Source organism: Cariama cristata, unplaced genomic scaffold, assembly GCF_000690535.1.
Source record: "Cariama cristata isolate BGI_N322 unplaced genomic scaffold, ASM69053v1 scaffold33737, whole genome shotgun sequence".
In the NCBI taxonomy this organism is placed as follows: domain Eukaryota; kingdom Metazoa; phylum Chordata; class Aves; order Cariamiformes; family Cariamidae; genus Cariama; species Cariama cristata.
In genome coordinates this window covers 1-17908 of record NW_009626559.1, presented here as the reverse complement: position 1 = coordinate 17908, position 17908 = coordinate 1, and the positions used below count along the sequence as shown (strand labels likewise).

At 39.6% G+C, this 17908-nt stretch overlaps 1 protein-coding gene across 1 annotated transcript; it reads left to right on the top strand.

The window, feature by feature from the left end:
* Positions 1-1106: 1106 nt before the first annotated feature.
* Positions 1107-12651, top strand: LOC104164682 (protein SCAI-like; the record flags this gene model as incomplete). The annotated part of the gene is given in 8 exon segments (XM_009704088.1): positions 1107-1197; positions 3354-3453; positions 3936-4017; positions 8934-9006; positions 10382-10403; positions 10405-10547; positions 10784-10884; positions 11996-12651. Coding segments are annotated over 8 exon segments (762 nt in total), but the record flags the coding sequence as incomplete, so codon positions are not given.
* Positions 12652-17908: the final 5257 nt, after the last annotated feature.

Here is a 17908-nt window from a genome sequence, read left to right as displayed (position 1 = left end):
AAATAAGTGTTTCCTGTATAAAGTTTGTTTCCTATATATATTATATAGGAAATATTTAGTGAGATAAGAGGTCTGGAGAACAGAAAACTCTTTAAGGGTATTCTTCTACTTCATGTTGTGCTAAACACAATCCAAAATCAGGAAATTATGTCAAGAAACTGTGGCTCTTAAGCACTGTATACCTGGTGTTTCTCCCATTCGAATTTTCTCTCTCTCCTGCATGTGCTATATTTTTATCTGCCTGTCTTATTTTGTTACCCACTGCTGTCTTCTGAGTAAGTAATCTGTATGCTTGTAGACTTTTTTTTTAATACAATTGCTGTGCTTATTTTAATTTAATAAAGTTGCTGGGCTAATTATGCTTAATTATGACTGTACAAGTCAGCAACTTAGGATTTAGTAGTAAAACCAGAATATGAATCCTATAAAGAAAAAAAATTTCAAGAATCAACTGTAAAGAAACAGCTGGTGAGGTGAAGGAAGTGCATCCTTACTGCTTAGAATTTTGGGTGCCTGCGTGCTCAGTCTTTTGCAGAAATTAAAAGCATCTGTTTCCTCATGCAGACAGCCCATTAGAAAGGTGAAAAAGAGATTTCTTTTACAGGTCTCTACAGAAACCTGGATATGTTGTGCTTGTTGTCCAGCTGAGAAGGGTTGGGGGAAGAGGCAGATGTTGCAGACTCTGGGGTATTTGGAAACAAAGAACTTCCTTTAGGATCTTGAATTGTTTGGGAGTTAGGGTCTGCATGGATCTTGGCAGCTTTTAGTTTCCATATCTTGGAAAGCCTCAGATCTGGCTAGATAGTAAGAGAGTCTATGTGGAAGCAGATGCTTTTTTAGTGTTGCTTAAACCTCTAATATCAGCCTAGAGGTCTGTGTGGGGGAAAAAAAAAATGAACGTATCATTAGTTTACATTTTTGTATGTCTACTCACCTATTTGACAGGGTGTATATGTTGGGGAAGGGTATATACACAGCTGAAGAACAGAGTGAAGTGAAGATAGAAGCAGAAGTAGAACAATCTTAAAGGACAATGTATTTAGGAAGGTGATGATTGAATATTAAAATAAACTTATACATTTCTTCCTTTGCCACTCTTCTCTTTATTTGAATTTCAGGAGCTGCCTGCAAACAGTGTACTGCTGATTTACTTGTCTGCCACGGGCGTGTTTCCATCAGGTCGTTCGGATAGTGAAGGTACAATAAAGGAATGCTCCCTGTCATGAACAGGGCTTGAATTCTCTTTATGTTCCGGGACAAGTGACCAAGAAAGATGTCACAAAGCTCCTTTTAAAAGACAAGTCAATTTTATTCTCCTATCTACTTAGTAAGATAGCCTTCTTTCCCCCCCCAAACAATAGTTAATTCCCTGTGTGTTAATTAGTGCACATTAACCTGAGACCTTTTCAAAGAACATATCCAGTTTTTGATGCATCTGAAGTATTAAAAGCTTCACGAATTTTGAAGACCACATGGCTCAGTTGATGCATCAGTGCAAAGTTAATAAAATGGCTAAATGGCACTTTGTGATTCTTTCCAATCTCCAGTACTATGAGAACATATGGTCAGGAGATGGGTGGTAAAAGGGCTGAAGTGTCTGCAGGGACTGTTCTATTTGCATGCTTATTAACCTGACAATTCAAGCCCTTCTCATGATTTTTGACAATTCTCCTCACCTCATTCTCCTGTTCTTTGCAACCCAGCAGAATATTTGGATGCAGCTGCAGTCTAAAAGCTGAAAAATAGTTGGCTGAAGTAAACACAGTCGAAAGATCTGTTTATATAATTTAAGGAAAAAAAAAAAATTTAACATCCTAAATATCATACATGCCTCATCTGTTTGAGACTTGCATTCCTTTATAAGATGCATGCCTTGTCCATCCCAGTGCATGATTTATAGAGCTCTCAAAATGTCAAAGGAAAAAAAAATCCCTGCCAACTTTTGGATTGTGGCAGTGATTTTTTTTAAATGCTTTTAACATTTTACTTTTTGCTGCAACTTGGTGATAAGTTCTAACTAAACCGTGTTCTTTAAAGCCTGTGGTATGTCTACTTCACTGCATGTATTGTTTTGGCTTAATACCTTACTGTAGAGGCATCCAGGCTCTGTCATCTGAAGAGCTGCATGGTCAGACTTCAGTTTTCATTAAATGAATCCCGTTACAACTGCATTCTTTTAATAAGGTAGTGTAGTCTGCACAGACCAAAAAGTTCTACCTTATTAAAAGGGAGAGCAGCTGCAAGTTGCAGTGTTTATCACCTGTAAGCCAGGTGTGTTTGACAGATCATCTAAGACATTTGTAACAGTGCTAAATTAATGTATGCTTTGTTCCTAATTTTGTATTCCCAAAGCTTCCCTTAAAATGGAAAAGCGTTTTATGTATCCAAGCCTGAAAAAATTGCATTTAGTGGCCAAATATGGGTCAACCAACTCTGCAAATGTATAACAGAATGAGGAAATCCTAATACTTTATTTTAGTGACATTTCATACCCATATGAATGGCAGAAATATTTCCGGTTATCTCTAACACTTTTTTTTGTGTAGGATTTGGTATTTTTTTTATAGCCCTTACTTTCATCTTTGCTCTCCATCAGACAGTTAGGCAGGTAGCTCAGTTGTGCAAACCTAGCAGAGTATTTCTTTAGCGTACCTTTGGAACACGCGTCCAGGCTGTGTGCATGTAAAAATTGTGAATTCTGTATCTGAAATCTTAAAAAATAAACCTTTGCTGCAGATTGGAAATCTGGTAAAAACTGTTTTGTCCTTTCTAGGAGTGTTGAAAGCATATTCATTCTTTGAGCTCTCTCTTCTCCCCTTTGCGGTGTTATAACTGCGGATGATAGTATTATATCTATTCTGAGAGGCTACAGGGTTTTTGATTGATTTAGCCTTATTTTTGGATCAAATTCAGAATCTAGAATATGCTAGCTCATACGGTAATTTTACAAAGGTATTGATTTTCCTGTATGAAATGTGTAATGGGTTTTAATCTTTTTGCTATGCAGTGCAACAAAAGCCAATATTTGGATCTTTTGTTTCATGTTTGTGGATAAATAGCAAATAAATAAATTAGAAGTTATGAAGTTGCATTGCTTGCTTCTATTCCATAGATGCTGAAACTACTAAAAATGCATAAAATTGAATATGTAGTTAGTAAAGTCTCCACATTCCTCCACCTCCTCCTTACAACTGCAGTAGTTCAGATTCTGGGATTTGTTTTGATTAGGTCTTTATTTGTTTTGATTAGTTTTCTGGGATTTGTGGTTGCTTCCTCCCTTTCATATAATCATTAAGTTCATAACAGAGGTGAGTTGCCTCTGCTAATTTTAGCTTCCTTTTTGCCATGTGTAGGTCCATATGATTTTGGTGGTGTTCTGACAAATAGTAACCGGGACATTATAAATGGGGATGCTATCCACAAGCGAAACCAGTCTTACAAAGAGATGCACTGGTAAGTTTCAGGAGTGTGACAACTGCAAAGTCAGAAGAATTTGTCTTTAATAGAGAAAAATGCATCAAAGCCTCTTGAACTCAAACTCTTCAGTGCAGGACATCATAATGTAGATTGGCTTGAAGTTGAACAATTATAAATGAATATGCAAGTCTGAAGATTTAAATGCTGAAAAAGTATTTCTGTGACTTAACATAAATTCTTAATTACTGGAAAACTTCAAATTAATGGTGGATGACTTCTTAGGGAGATAACCATCTCTTGTTGGGAAAGAATGAACAGGAAGTCCAATAGTCCATATTACAGAGAATACCAAATTAGTTTTGCAGTTACTCTCTTGAGGATGATTCTGAGGACTGGGGCATGGGTAATCTGCTTGCTTTTCATCTGGATATGGGCAGCTGTATGTCTGAGAAAGCTGCGCACTGTCACAGCTTTGCAGCAATTCTAGTCCTCTGTGAAGCATCCCTTTCTCTTTTCAGTCTTCACCCTGGAGATCTCTACCCTTTCACAAGAAAGCCCCTGTTTATCATTGTGGACTCCTCAAACAGTGTTGCCTATAAGGTAAGTCTCTTGAAGGCAGCTACTGGTATGATAGGATACAGTGTCAACCCCTAGTTAGCTTACACTTTTAACAGGCTATTTTTTTAAACAGTTTGTATTCAGTCTTTCTTTTCTTTTGAGGTTGTGCATGCTAGTCAGGATCTGGTCCTATGAATAGGAACAAGAAGGAGAAGCACATGAACAGCCGCTCATTGGAAAGTAATAAATCCTCCTGGAGGGAAAAAAGGTTCAAGATTTCCAAGGTCTCTGGTGGGAGGTTTATTTTTGTTTTATACCAAAGACAAATCTTGGTGTGTGTGCATGGGGGAGGGAGATAACTAATCTGCTTTTTTTTTTTCCAGTCAGCCAACACTCAGTTGCTTTTAAGCAACAGAAAGGAGGCAAAACATTGAGCCTGGTCTTATAAAACACGGGGTGTCTGTGTCTGAAAAGTATCTGAACCAAGGAAATAACAAGACTCAAATTAGCATCCAGTGTTACTGTAGAGTGGTATATGCTTGGACAATGAGCCTTCTTCCTAGGGTGCTATGGACTTGCAGTAGAATTACTCCATGCCAAATCACCTTTGGGAATCTGCAATTCGGGTAATACAGAAGCAGGCATTTTCAATCTCATTTGCCAGTTGAATCTGGATAGCATTACGACATTTATTTCATTCATGAATGGGATGTTAAGAATGTGCTATATCTGGGGAAAGTGCCACTTCCTTACGTCTTCCTTTTTATAGCTCCATTATGTGCAGTGAGAAAACTGAACATTCACAGCTGCATTTCTGAGGAGGAATAGGGACGTCTAGTGGCCAGATGAACTTGTTCCTTGTTCAGTATCCACAGTCTGTGTCATTTGTTTTAAAGGCATTTGTTGGCCAACGAGAGGTACTAAAGCAGTGATCAATATGATTCACGATAGTTCTGTATTGAGTCAGGGAACTTTTACCTGACAGTCTTAATGATGGTCTGGCCTCTCTATAGGGTTTTTGGTTGTATTGTAATGCATTTCAAAGGCCTTTTAAAATATTACTGCATTTAGCTTCACCGCACTAGATTTCAGTGCAAATCTGCTTTTTATTAAATTCCCTTCCCCGTTTAAAGGGAGGGAAGCACTATTAGAATGATTTACTTGTCTTTCTGAGAAAATGAGGATTTGGTAGGGATTCATTTTCCTCTGCTCTGTCCTGACATTCATTCCAGTAGAACAGCAGGGGAGTTCAGTTTTGTTTCAGGGGGAAAAGTGTGGGTTGGGTTTGTTTTTTTTGCTTTGGTTTGGTTTTTTTACCCCTTCCCTGTCTAGTAGAATTGCTGAAAGATGTTGACTGGATCAGCTCTGTAAGAGAGAGTAAGGGATTCCTGGTGATCCTTAATTCAAATACAGTTCTGGACATACCAGGGTTCTGTGGACAGCTTAGAGCAAAGGATCTTTTTGAGGTGATGGATTCCCACCTGTAAATTTGTAGCTCTTGTGAGAATAACTGTCAAGTGTTTACAGTAGAATTCACTTTTTGTATTACATTTAAATTTGATAATTAAATTTTCTTCAGATTTTGTGGGCACACAATAAACAAAACCTGTAACCTCCATTTAGTTTCTTTTCCTTGTTCTGCAGTGAACTGACCATCAGTAGTGTAAAATAGGCCAGTGCTCCATCTGTTAAGCACACAGAGCAGTTGGTGTGAGAGAAGTCCAGCTCTGCCTGTATGTAAGGAATATAGAAATGTGACTTTTGGAAGTACTTCGGGATAGGATTATGGAAGTGGCTGCTAGGAACTCTGACACAAATCAGAATTGTGTGGGCACAACTGTGAGGAATCTAAAAAGGGGGGGGCAGTGGAGAGCATGGACCCCTATTAAAAAAAATTATATTCAGCATTTGAGAACTCACATTCACTTTCGCAATCTATTGCCATTGAATCTATGCAGATAGACGTATGGGGATGGGTTTGGATGTTTTGTTTTCAACTGAAGGTAGATGGCAAGGCTCTCAATGTTGGTATTTTCTGGCCCTTGTAAATTCCTGTCTGTTGTTCTCTGTGTTCTTACATGCTTGGTTCCCTGTCGCCAGAATATACTGGAAGTGCTGTCCTGTGACTATCCTCTGGGTGTGTTGTGAGATGCTTTGTATACTCAAGCACTGGCACAAACAAAGAGGCTCTGTGCAATTGTGCGAGAAGTTGAAGTCAGTGTACTGACTTTTTTCCACATGGCTGCTCTGATCTTTTCTGATAGGACAGTAGCTATCCTGACATTTAAATGTCACTGCTAGCAATACTGGCAGTAACAGCAACTGCTCACACATCTTTTTCTACAGCCCATTTCTGCTCGCCTGCACGCATTCTCATCCTCTCCCTCTCTCTGGAGGGCTTAAACGGTGGTGACTGAAAGTAAGTCCTGCCAGGAAGTGACTTGCCAGTTTGTCAAATCAGCGATACTTGAACAGATTCTTCCCCTATATATTTAGCTGAAAGTGGAAGATAACTGCAAATTGAGCATATCTACTTAAAGCCATGTTGTGTTTTTTTTTTTTTAACACTTCTATTTAAATATAGATGGCTGTGTTCTTGAAGGTTGCCGCTCTATATGTGGATGAAATAGTATTTTTAGATCTGTATCTTCTTGTAGCTGTGGTTGTCTAAGATTATGGTCAAATGCAAAATCTTAAAAAAACCAAACCAAAACAAAAACTCCAGCCAGTAAGAATGCAAGGCCTTTGTCAGTGATGTGGTATAAATACTCAACTTAGTGAAGCTTACATGTGAAGTGACTTCTTTTGGAGATGATGAGTAGTTCTTTTTTGGAAAGAGGGGTATATGACATGCATTTTAAAAAGCAGCAGACCTTCTGTTGGAAAACTTGAATACTGAAGTAAAAAAAACAGAGTCAAATTTTGAAACAAAAATGTGGTTTACCCTTTTTGGAGTTGTCCATGCACTGAAAGGTAGGGCATTCCTTATCCAGAGCTGCTGCCAACGTCTAGACTGCAGGGCAGGTTTTCCTGGTGCACCCTGTGGTCTTCCGCTCCAAGCCATGGCTGTAACGTGCTCCTGTTCCTTTGTTCCATGTACGCCCACAGCACTTTCCTGTGGAAATCAGGAGTGGAGGTGGTGGTGGCGAGTGGATCCTGGTGTTCGCTTGGGCTGTGGTAGGCAGTTGTATCTGGGCAAGAGCCGAGACAGGTAACTGGGAGCTTGGGAGTCCTATCCTCCTGGATCTATAGTTTAGATGTAGTGAGTGGCATGAGCAGCTGTCTTCCAAAGAGCGTATTCTGTGTTAAACCTTGTAGTTTCTCCCCTTTGCAGGACTTACTAGCTATGTTGACTTAACCCCTGCTGGGACAGAGTCCAAAATGATCTCAGATACTGTCAGTGAGTAATACCTTTCCTGAGATAAATGAGTGACCCTTGGTTTTGCTTTATAGCTGTAGGCAATGTTTAATTGCATTGTCATCTTTACTGATGGAAAGTCTGCTTTGGTCTCTAACTGGGTGATACAAGATAGAATTAAACATATGAATCTGCTCATGAATACTAAGCATATATGTTATGTGAGAACGTGTAACCTGCCAGTGTGTCTTCAGTTCAAATTGGCAATGTCTGGGGTGACTCCTTCTGGAGTTTTCAGTGTTTCTTTATAGTACATTTTTACGAATTACTTGGTTGGCCTGCAGTTACTGTCTTCATGGTAATAGTCTTTGTTTCTTCATTAGAGACCAAACCTTAGTATCTAGCATTATAAATCTCCCTTGATTTCTTAATGAAATAGAAGGGGTTTTAGGACTAGTCAGCACTCTGTCAGTTGCGGGAAATGTTTTATTCTGATTAGACCAGATTACTGTCTTTAGTATTTAGCAGGCTTAGATTAAATTAATTCAATGAAACTAATTTAATTGAAATATACTGCCCAGAAGGGAAAGTTCCATTTGAATTAAGCAGAAGCCAGAAGGAATTTAAAAATTAGCTTTCTGATGATTCTACACAAGCAAATACCTTTGGTGATATATACCTTGCATTCGTAACCTGCCAATTTTAAGAATATAATCTGCAGATACGCGTGTTGCACTCATGTGCTCTGGTTGCATGGTTTGAATGTATGCTCTGATAAGATGCTGACATGATAATTTACATTTTGAATAGCTTTGCAAGCCTTCAGTTTTAAGAAAGCTGTTTTGGTGAGACACAAGACAGCTAATGGGGTTGTGTAAATGAAATTTTTTTTTTCTTGGTGATAATTATTACCAATCAGTATACCTACCAAACAGATACACAGACTGTTATCAGGTAAATGTTGGTGAAACTGGACAATGGTGTCGTTTGAGGTTTCTGGAGAAATTATTGTGCAACAGGACACTTAAGCAATATTTGAGGTGCTGGTGGAAGGTGCGTGAAATGAGTATTGTAAAATGAGGGTTCAGTATAGCAGATGTCAAGGTTATGACATATTTGCTTTAAAGTAAACTTATTTTAAAACTTTTCTCCACTGGGCTCTTCTATTTCATTAGAAATTGTTCCTCCTGCTGGAAAGAAAAGGAGAAATAAATGACTTTGACTGGATAGTTCAGTTGGTATTGAGGAAAGATGCTAGATCTATTTTGACCTGAAAGCCAATGGCTTTCACTTCTACTGCAGAACATGATTTTCTTTTTTTTTCAACTAATGTATTACTACTGAAAGCCATATTTCCATGAAATTAGTATCTGCTATCAGTAGCAGTGAAATGAGATCATTATAATTCCTTTAAAATATAATGGATCTGTGCTGTGATCTATGAGTAAGTCAACTTGTCAGCCTTGCTGCCAATGCTGAACTGTGTGATGGGCATTAGTATTATCACTCATTAGTAGTCTTTGTTTGTACCCTTAACCTGCTGAATATTCAAAAGCAAGCAAAGTGACCATCAATACTTCAAAATTCTTATCTGTTACAGAATTTCACAAACTTATTTGGACAACCATTGGTGTGCTTGCTTTCTCCAACAGCATATCCAAAAGCATTACAAGGTAGGTGTAGTACTGCATTTCCAAACAAGTTGCAGTTGCATCATATATCTATCCCAAACAAATACAACTTAGATTCTTCAGGAAGAGATAGCTTTTTGTCACTATGTAATCCCTAAATCAGATTAACATTCCCTGAAGTAGTATGATAAAGTTTAGTTACTGTTCACGGCAAATAGTTTATTCTAACAATGATGATGTTTCTACAGATAGCTTCAACAAGTGCTAGGAGCCAAAGTCTCTCCTACATGGAGACTCAGAAAATTGCCAGCTCAGTGCTGGGGTGATGATGATTATTAGCACTTTGGGTAGGTTTATTAGTCCCATAAAGTGAGCAGAGTCAGTTAAGGTATCGGATTTAAATGCCAGATGCAGAGCAAAATCTTCTCAGAACTTGTTCTGATTTTGGAGGGTAAGTTAAAGAAAACCATTGGCTCTCTATGCCCTGAGAAGGTGCGTTTGTAGTGGGAACAGGCAATGAGACGTTACGTTCTTCAGTCCTTGTGACTACTGTAAAATATAAATCATTCCAGACTTTCTCATTGGAATTTGCAATGTTAAGGTGGTTATCCATCACAAAGACAAGTACAGAGGTCTAGCTTAAGCCACACAGAGTCATGTTAGGCAAGTATCATGAGAGAATGTGCAAGGAGTGGAAGCTTCTCATTTGTTTTGAAGCTATTCCTATTATTTCGCTGAAACTTAAATAGAAGATAAGTACTGTAATAATGAATCCTGTTTATGCAGAAACGCTGAAAAATAGAACTTTATACAATATTGCATGCTTGTATTGTGTTCGTGGACCACTCAGGGAAGTCTTGCTGTAGTTCTGAGGGGGTGGTACGCTGCGCACTAGACCACTGTGCAGAGACTTCTTAGCCGAACCTAATTGAGCCCCTGTGTCAGTATGGCATTATACCATCCATGCTGTGTGCCTGAGTCCTAAAAAAAAAAAAAAGCAAACAAAAAAACAAAACCAAAAAAAACCACCAAAATGCACCAAAACAAGTCAGTAATCCTTGCTGATGAGGAAGTGGCCTTACTGTTTGGGCATATGATCTTATGTGCATTGCCTTTCTTTTTGACTTCCAGGTTGATTGAGATGAAGCTTGGACTTCTGTGTATCGCGTTGAACTGCATTGAGTAAATGGGCTTTAGGATATTGTGATGCCCAACAAAAGGGCAACCATGTAGACTTGAGGGGGGCTGTAGGTTCAACTAGCTGGTTTTTTTGAATGGAATAAGAATGTCCGTGTTTAATACTTCTCTTTAGGATTTAGTGGGTGAGCGACTTCATTCTGTGGCAGGGACGGCTTTTCTGTTTTATGTGCCAAATGTATCTCTTTGTGTATTGATTTTTTTTTAAATTTTTTTTTAGATCAGTCTCAACGGGGTAGCCTCTTTTCTGAACAATCCTTTAATGGCATTCCTATTTGTCTCTGGATTATCAAGTATGCGCAGAGGATTGTGGGAGAAGTGTCAAGATTACCTTAGAAAAATTAACCGAGATATTGCCCAGCTGCTGACCCACTCACGATCCATAGGTACGTGCCTAAAGATGCACAACTGAACCGTAGCATGCTACTTAAGCAGATGCTGTTTTTTCTTGCTCGGCCTTTCCAAGGGACAGAATAGTGAATAAGGGGAATGCACAAGAATTCATAGTGGTTTCCCCCAGGTCTCTCTCTCTTCCCCCCCCCTTCTTTTATTTTTTCTTTTTTTTTCTCTTTTTTAATTTTTTAAGCCTTTCTAAACTGAGTTTTCTTTGCCTTCTCTACAGATCAGTCCTTTCTTCAGTTTTTTGGGGATGAATTTCTTCGCTTGCTTCTAACAAGATTTATCTTCTGTTCAGCTACTATGAGGATGCACAAAATTTTCCGGGTATGCAGGGATACCTATCCTTTTGTGAGAATGACAATCCAGTGCATGTAGAACTGCGCTGCCTCAGGATGGAAGGGTCTTAGGGCTAAGCGTATCATTATGACTTCAGAAAGATAATTGATGATCACATACTAATGCCTACAGCTTGCATTGAATCTGTGCTTTTGTGTCTCTCCAAAGGTATGAAGCCTTTGACTTGCTGAAGCCTTATTCCTCTACATAAGTAGCAGACACACTCTGATTCATTTATGTCACTCTGAACAGCCTTGTCTGCTAGAAAAATTCCTCTTAATAATTCAAGATTATTATTTCTACACAACTAAAAAGCTGTAGAACAGCTGTAGAAGAGGTAGTGGGGAGGAGTGGAATGTTATTGCTGGAATGTATTCTAGTGTGAATGGATTTTGAATGCTCTTTGAAGTGTAAATGAATAAGCTAAACAGGAAGATGGTATTTTCCCTCCCTGTTGGTTAATGCTGTGCCAATGGTGAAGTCTGCTTCTAGATCTACACCATTTTATATATGTGAGTGTGGGCATATAAACTACCTGCTCCACTTTAAACACTATAGCAAAAAATGGAAGTTGAAGCTCAGAAAGGTACAGTACTCATCTTGTCTAACTGCAGGCATCTAGTACCTTTCCACACCTAAGTTAGCTACGTAGGCAGCTTTGACATCAGAAAAAAGAAGCAGGTCGTCTGTTAGTGGGGATAGATTTGCCCCCAGTGTCTTAGATATTTGTTTTAGGATGAGATGAATCTCCCACTGGAGATGCTTACATGTCTATAACTTCAAGAAATGACCTCCAGCCTAGTAGGTAAGTATATGTGAAGTCTTTTTGTCTTTTTTTGGTGGTGTTTTTTTTTTTTTCCTTGGCAAGGCTTCTGTGAACATATTAACCATCTTAGATGAATGGGCATTTGTATTGCCACTATGGCCATCTCTGAGTCAATGGAAAGAGAAGACTAAAAATGCTAGAATATTTTCTCTCTATATGACATGCTAAACAGATTAGGATACCCTTAGGTGAAATTGGCCTTTTGCAATCTTCTTTTTAAAGGGTGTAAAAATAAATGAATGTCTGATTCTCTTTGTTTTCACTGTCATCTAGCAGGAGACTCGAAATTATCCAGAATCTTATCCTCAGCTGCCGAGAGATGAAACGGTGGAGAACCCTCACCTCCAAAAGCACATTTTGGAGCTGGCTTCCATACTGGATGTTAGGAATGTTTTCCTGGAAAACACCCTCGATGACTATTGAAAGAAACTCTTACTGCAAAGGGGTTTCCCTGGCCACAGATTTTGAATGGTGCAGTTTTATAATGTGAAAATCATAAAAGGAAGTACTTGATTTTATTTTTAAATTTAGGACCATTATTTTAAAAAGTAATAATAAACAGCTGTTAGATGAGCTGTTCCACTCTGTATGGGGTCAATTTTATAAGCAGAAGTTTTCATGTCTTTTAAATGTTAAACTAAAGAATCACTAGAGGTTTATTTCTGGTCTTGTGGCTATCAACCACATTTCCAACAGCTGATCCTAAGCATAGAAGTATTATTGGTTACCTTTAGCCCACATTTGTGGAAATCCTTTATTTTTATACGATTTTAAGAAATTGGAAAAAAAAAATCAATAGAAAAACAATATTTTATCCCCAAAGAGTCTGGATTTGAAATGGTAAAGATGGAACCACACAGTGCAAACCAACAATAGCAATAAAACAGAGTCCTTCATAACAAATATATTTTTTCAGACTTAGGCAAGTAGACAAAACTGTGGACAATTACATTGCATTTGGAGCAGTGAGTTTGAAGTGAAGTTGTAAAGATACTTAATGTTCCCTATAAATTTGATATAGCAATTTTATATATGAACTTTGTACTGCTGGCCAAGGACACAATTTCCACTGTGCCTGATTGGGTAGACGGTTAGCAGATTAACAAATTACAAAACTAAGAAAGCTAGCCCCCATCTCTCACTGTAGTGTGGGTCATCTTGCCATTTGTATTGCTGCCACAGTTTTCCAGGAGGAGGGAGCATTCTTCATTTTGAGGTACTAGATAGAAATTCTTACATTTCTAGGAGGTGTTATCCTTCCTTTCCATGTGTGGATGGAATGTGTGGTTCCCACAGTGTTACCAGTCCCTGACGGGAGCTGAAGCAATGTCCCATATAGTGGTGAATACGAGCCCTTTCCAATACTCATTTATCTGACCCATCTGTGCTGGATCCCTGTGCCCTAGAAGAGATGCTCATGCTCCTCTTGCAGGTTAAAGAAGGCAGGTGCTGCCATAAAGCCCTGTTAATGTTTTGCATGCCCACCATTGCATCTCAGTCCTATCTTTGAACCGGTAAAACTGAGGGGCTGTAGTTACATGTGGCAGCGCTATAAGCTCCATCAGCCCCTAATGCTCAGTCTGGGTATGTTAAGGAGTACAGTGGCCTTTGTAAAGGCACTTGCTGGAGAAGGCTATTCTGACAGCTGGGAAAAGTACTTGCTGACTCATTTGGACCATACTGCCTTCCTTGCAGAGCTAGAGGACCTCTTGCAACTCCTGACAGTGAAGGTGTGAGCAAGGGGGAGGAAACTAAAATATTTTAAACTATTAAATGAAAGTCTATTGTCACTGTTCCATGGGCTGCTAGAAAGGAAGTGAAAGGACAAGTCTGATCAGTGCTTTTATGTTGAACTCCAGCCATGCCTCCATTTTTAGGTGAAAAAAAATGCAGAACTTGGTGACTGCCATAGTATCATGGTAGGCTTGTTTGCAATGCCATCACACAAGGTATGATCTAGGCAACTGGAACAGCGAAGGGCAGCAGGTCAGCACTGGTGGACCCCATTCAGCTGAGGAGAGCACAGTATGGAACAGCAAGAATTGCTGGAGTGTAGCTGGGAAGTTTGCATGAAGTAGCTGGGCTGAAGCTTATGCCATCCATTCTTTAATTTCCCAAGTGTAAAAAATTCTATGAATGCTCGTGTTTGTTCTAAGCAGTCTTGGAGCTGGTATATTGAGCTCCCCACCACTTGGTGCTGCTCTTCTTTGTACTATGGCAGGACTTTGTTACCTGGGATGTGGAGTTTATTTTAAAGAGTGTGTTTGTGTGTGTGCATGTGTATTCTAGGCGTTTGTGTGTATATGTACAATACGCATACATCTACTGGCTGGTGTAAATTGTAAATATGTATATATGTATAGGTACTTGTATATGTATTAAAAAGAATGAAACACTACAATGTCTATATACAAAATTTATATATACACACATACGCCATTTTGGGTGCATTCCATAAGGTGTTGCAGATCATTTGTGGTTGTAGTAAAGGTTATGGCTTTTCTGCCACTGTAATTTGCTGTTTCCAGGGACTTACACTAGGACCTTGAAGTAATTCATAGCTGATTTCAGGTACAGGAGGCCTTAGTTAGCCAGGGGAATGAGTACTCTTGTATGTATTACAGTGATAAGATTCATGTATTCTTAACTGTGAAGCTGATTATCTGCCTGCCTTTCTGGTAGGAGGTTCCCAGTTATTAGAACATGGGAGTGTACGTAGAAGCTAAAGATACAGAAAGCCTTTAATGCAGCAGCCAGTGAGAGACGCGTTACCTGTTGCCCTGCCTGCAGTTCTTCCACCAGCAGTGTTCAACTTGCATGGAAAAGGGGAATTTCGTTTTCCCCAGCTCACTGCCTTCCAACCAAATGCTTTTGTTTTGTTTTAGCTTTTGCTTTGATGAAGCTATTCTCATTTTAGTTCTCTATAACTGGAAAAGAGTATGCTATTCCTAAGCATAGGAGTGATGATGATTCCGTTAGTGTGGGCTGGTGAACCTCTGCGGAACGTTGCTTGTTAATTGACTGGGAAAGCCTTGGTGCCACCCAGTCTTCATTTTAGCCAGGCTGAAGTGAGGAGTTCTTGGTTGTGATCTGAGAGGTTTCTAATCCACTTTGCAGTCCCTAAGAAGAGGTTCTCTTTGCTTGTTTACCAAGGTAGATCTAATCAGAGGAGAATGCACTTTTAAAAACAAACAAACAAAAAACAACAAAAACCCTGAAGAAGCTAGAATGTCGGAGGAGAATATAAGGCCTTGAAAATTAGTTCAGAAGTTGAACTTACCAGCGATGACTGTTCAAGTCAAAAATTCATTCTTTAGGTCCATCGTTCTCTTCTTACCTACTGACCTTTTGTTCAGAAGGTATGCTGTTGGCAGGGATATTCAAAGATAAAGATTTCACTCCTGTTGTGTTGGTAGGAGTATGAAATTGTACTTTGTAAGCAAAAGGCTGATACCTTCCATCTGCTCTAGCTGTAGATAGGATGAGCATCTGGTCTTGGATTTTGAGCCAGCCCTCTCCCTTCCTACCCAAAGCAACTGCATTCAAGATGAAAATATTGGTATTTTCCCCTCCAAGTAAAAGCTTGTCTTGTTTGAACTAAGTAAGTCATTCTAAACTTGTGCTACTGTGTGCTGTGTGCTATGGTCGTAGATACCTTCTTGATGTATGCTTGTATGTACTGAAGAAAAATTTGGTTTATGTATCTAGCAGTCCTCAGTGTGGAAGCGAAGCAAAGACTGAACCATTTTTATGTGAGAAGAGAACATACTTTTCTTCTCAGGCCTAATGACTTCCCTCTTGTGTCGCTCTCCCTTTCTCCATATATCTTTATTGCTTATATTAGTGGAGAAGACTTGCCACCAGCAGGCAATACTGAATCAAAGGGGTAAATTCCCTATGTAATACATTGAGAGGAGAATGTGAACTGGAGTGAATGTGTCCTTATTGGACTACTGCTGCCTAGCTCCCTACTTACTGCATGTGATGTGTTCAAATGAATCCTGCTCCCACAGTGGGCTCCTCTATTTGTACTCCTGTTCAAACTGGCTTTAGAACATCTGGCCAAAGTTACAGCTGTTGCCTTTTGGTTTCTTCCCCTCTGACTTCTCAAAATAACAATGACAGGGGAATACAGGGTTATGAGTCTTTAATGCTCTGGTTTTTAATTACTCTCAGGATGTGATGTGTCATTTTGCTTCATGCACAAGCTAAATGGAGCACTAACTTCTGTGAGCTGTGCAAGCTGGACTTTCTCTGTGGAGTGCTTTCTTGAGAAGTTTCAGGATGTTTTTTTGGGGGAGAGTTAATCAAAATAATATCCGTCAAGTCATGAGTTACTAAACCCCTCATGACTATTCCCTAGGGAGATGTGCATAGATGTCTTTTAAAGATCATAGGAAATAGATGGGGGGGACAGGAAATTAGGCTTCAAATAATCATCCTCAAAAGCTACAGCTTCAGTAGCTCTGGTCTGGCTTCTCCTCTAAGGACGGGATGAAAGTGCCGCTCCAAGATTCATCCCTGGCATGCTGCTGTGAAGCGCAACCCTGCCACCCCCCACCCCCCCCGCCTTTCTTGTGCTGTAACTCCATGCTGTGCTTCAAGTCTACTTTTTCCTGAAAGCTAAAAAGCTTGAAATCTGTCTGAACAACTTTTTTGTCTTGAGGCTTCTTTTGTAAAATCTTTATCTATGTTAGATTCTTCAGTAACTGTTCTGACTACAGATCACCAATGATAGCAGTGGCAGAGCCCTCATTTGTCCTGCCTGTTCCATGTTAAGTGGCTGCTTTGTGTTGGACGCTGATCTGTGGTGGCTGCTGCTGCTCCTGGGACTGAGGGAGCTCTGCGGGCCGTAACAGCAAGAGTAATCTTACAAACAAGGGAAAAAAATCTAATATACAGAGCTGAAAGCTGCTCTGTGGAACTCAGTAACATTAGACTAGCTGCAGTCAGCCTCCATGTGAGGGATACTGGTGCAGAGGATGGGGGCAAAGGTCTCCAGAGCAGCGATACACATTCCTGGGGTGGCTCTCTTACATTTTTAATATCGTTGACTTTTAGAGCAAAACTGTTTCTGTGACCAAATGTACTGCAAGTGCTTTGAAGATCTGGATGTTCACAAATAGAGCACAGGGAGGAACTCATCAGACACATATACCTGCTTTATATTTAGGAGTGAAAGTAAGCCTCCTCCCCCCCCGCCCTTTTTTTCCTCCAAACCATTACTCTGCCAAGACAAGAGGGGATTTAGTTCAAGATTTCTGAATTTGACAGATCTTTTGGGGGATTAAGGAGTGTGAATTCCTGTTGACTTACTAATGTGCCAGCTGCCCAGATGCACGCATAGATGTTTTGGTCTTAAAGGTCCTGGTTTCATTCACATTGAGAGCAGACTTCAATGCATCTTGCTGGCCCAAAGGAGCCCCTGGAGCAGTGCAGACCTTACCAGATCCAGTAACAGCAGCTGTTCCTGCAAGAATAAAAGCCTGTTGTGAGTACCTGGCCCACTGACTTTGCAGATTGCTTTTGGCATGTGCTTGTTACAACTGAGAAGTGGTGACTTGTTAGGAGCAGGATTCCGTCTCATGCAGGCTAAAAAGCACAAGTTGCTTCTGCCCTGGCCAAGGCTCGGAGAGGACAAGGGGAATGCAGGTGGGAGAGAGAGCTGTCTGGAAATGCAGAGAGGAGCTGTGCCTCAGACAGTCCATCTGCAGGGGTAAAAGGAGCAGTTTGCCTCTCTGAGAATCAGATTATTTACTACCAAAAGTAATTTTATAATGAATTGGTTTAAAGTTATTTTACAGCCATGTGCCTGTATATCATATTTTGGTAAAAACAGATATTTTACTTAAAGTATATAGAGATATATAAATAAACTTTTTTGGACCAAATAGACTTTTTTGCAAGGGATCTGTAAATTGCCAAAGCAATGTAATACCAGAAATGATTCTGCCATTGTTCTTGGTGTCTTTGGGAGGAAAGAAGTATATTTGTATTACTGCTGGAAATTTCGGGGAAAAGTAAAAGCTAAGATTAAAATGAGAACTGCTGTTACTCCATTTCAGAAATGAACATCTTACTTTCCACCTGGGTTTGTATTAGTAATAAACCCCGGAACGCGAGGCCTGCTCACTGCTGCCGTTACCACCTTTTAAGCTTTTCTCGGTGACTTTCGAGCAGATTTCT